General features: G+C 37.2%; 1 protein-coding gene across 2 annotated transcripts in view; it reads left to right on the top strand.

The window, feature by feature from the left end:
* Positions 1-448: 448 nt before the first annotated feature.
* Positions 449-1,912, top strand: part of LOC106529565 (uncharacterized) — a gene marked incomplete in the record, with an annotated part of 14,829 nt that continues 13,365 nt past the window's right edge. Inside the window, 5 exon segments of one of the 2 annotated variants that reach the window (XM_014025031.1) lie at positions 449-923; positions 1,006-1,123; positions 1,217-1,362; positions 1,452-1,597; positions 1,678-1,840. In XM_014025031.1, the coding sequence (XP_013880485.1) occupies positions 866-923; positions 1,006-1,123; positions 1,217-1,362; positions 1,452-1,597; positions 1,678-1,840 (631 nt within the window). 2 annotated transcript variants of the gene reach the window in all.

The raw sequence follows: 1,912 nt of genomic DNA on the forward strand, positions 1-1,912 counted from the left end.
CATTTCGATGTGATGGGTCACATTTATTATTATAAATATACGTATATATATATACAATATAAACAGGTACACACGTGTGCATTCAAAGCACAATAAAACAAATATACGTATGTATAAATTCTTGTGTTATTGCTGTGTAAATAATTAAGATTGTGTTAAAGAGAAATAACTTCAAAGGAACAATCAAACATATTTCTTTATTACAAAATGTGTTTTCTTTAAATGCTTTAAAATGCTCTTTATTTCTAATTCATACAAAATATGTTCACCCTGTGTGAACTTCCTGTCACTTTGCTGCTGATGCACCAAAAAAAAAAAAAAAAATCGAGTAGCGTTTTTATTTTTTATTTTTAGGCAGATGAACAGCTTTCTCAATATAAATAAATGCGCTGGGAGCGTGACAGGCACCCATCCAAGATGGCGGCCGCAGAAGCAGCGCCAGTCCGTATGGTTTCTCCTGTATCTGTGCCTGTATCCCCTAACAGCAGTTGTTGCTCCGTGCACTTAAACGCACCACTGTTTTTTTTTTCTAATGCCACCTCTGACTTGGCGCGTGTCGGCTTTGAATGAGTCCTGTGCTTTTTCTTTACCAGAAAAGTGATGTTTTTGATCTGCAGAGCCCATGTGACGTCTCCTCTCCTCTCTTACGGGAAACCGAGGAGGAGGAGGAGGAACAAAGTTCCTCAGAAGTGTAATCCAGAAAAACAGCCAGGAAGAGTTCGAGGCGCTTTCATTCACTCCGCCTGTAAACCGCAGAGGAGACTGTCGACACAAAACTTTTAATCTAAATAACCATGCGATATTAATTCAAGGAAATTATCTAATTTTGGGGGGATTTTACTTTAAAAGAGCAGCAGACAGAAGAATGGCTTTCCTCCCACTGCTTCTTTTTGGACTCTGCGTGAACGCGCATCTCGTCTTTGGTAACTAGGGTGGACTTTTTTATATATAACTCATCCATAGAGGAGTAATAAACTAATATTTTGTAATGTTTGTTTTGTACAGGAGGTGATGTAAAACTTAATCTTGACTGTAACCATGACATAGAAAGCATGCTTTGCCAATTTGAGGTGAAAAACTGTTCTGAGTACAAATTAACCATCCAGGATGACTTTGATGAAAAGTGAGTTGGTTTTATTTAACATTTTCCTCATGTTTTAAGTTTTTTTTATTGTGTTGATGTTAAAGATCTAACAGAAAGTTTTCTTCTCCACAGGAAATACTCCTGCCCTCTTCAGCAGTGCAACAATAAGTGCTGCTGCTCTAAGAAATTAACTTTGACTTTTAATGAAATTTATACTGTGAAGGTCTGCAGAGGAAACAAAGAGGTGGAGGTGAAAATTGTGAACACCACAGAGAGCTGTATGTTGAGTTTTATAAAACATCTTCTGCTTTTTCAGATATTCTCAGAGCAGGTTAAAGTTTAACTTTCCTTTCTTCTGTTGTTACAGTTAAAGCTAACACTCCAACAATTGTCTCAGTGAAAGAATCCAATGGAAACGTGGAGGTCAGGTGGAAAACAAACATGAAAGAATGGTTAAATCCTCGGATTACTGCTGAAGTGACTTTTTATAAGCAAGGAGACAAGACGAACCAGGTGAGGTGGTTTGTTTGAAACTAGACCAATTCATCAATCTCTCTCTCTCTTATTTTTTAACATTTATTTTCCTGTACCAGGTATCTCCACTTGTCAAACCAGCTAAGGATGAGGACCTGCAGTACCATGTAATAAATGGTAAAGACCTGGATTCAGATACAGTATACATGATCAGCATGAGAAGCTTCACAGAATGGAATAAGGTGTACAGTGACAGCAGCAAGGTGTGGACATATAAAACCTGTAAGTATTTATCAGGTCCACTGCGCAGTTTAGTCCTTTTTTAAAAGGTTCACAAATTAAATGATAAAATAT

The sequence above is a fragment of the Austrofundulus limnaeus genome, unplaced genomic scaffold (assembly GCF_001266775.1).
Source record: "Austrofundulus limnaeus strain Quisiro unplaced genomic scaffold, Austrofundulus_limnaeus-1.0 Scaffold452, whole genome shotgun sequence".
Lineage (NCBI taxonomy): Eukaryota > Metazoa > Chordata > Actinopteri > Cyprinodontiformes > Rivulidae > Austrofundulus > Austrofundulus limnaeus.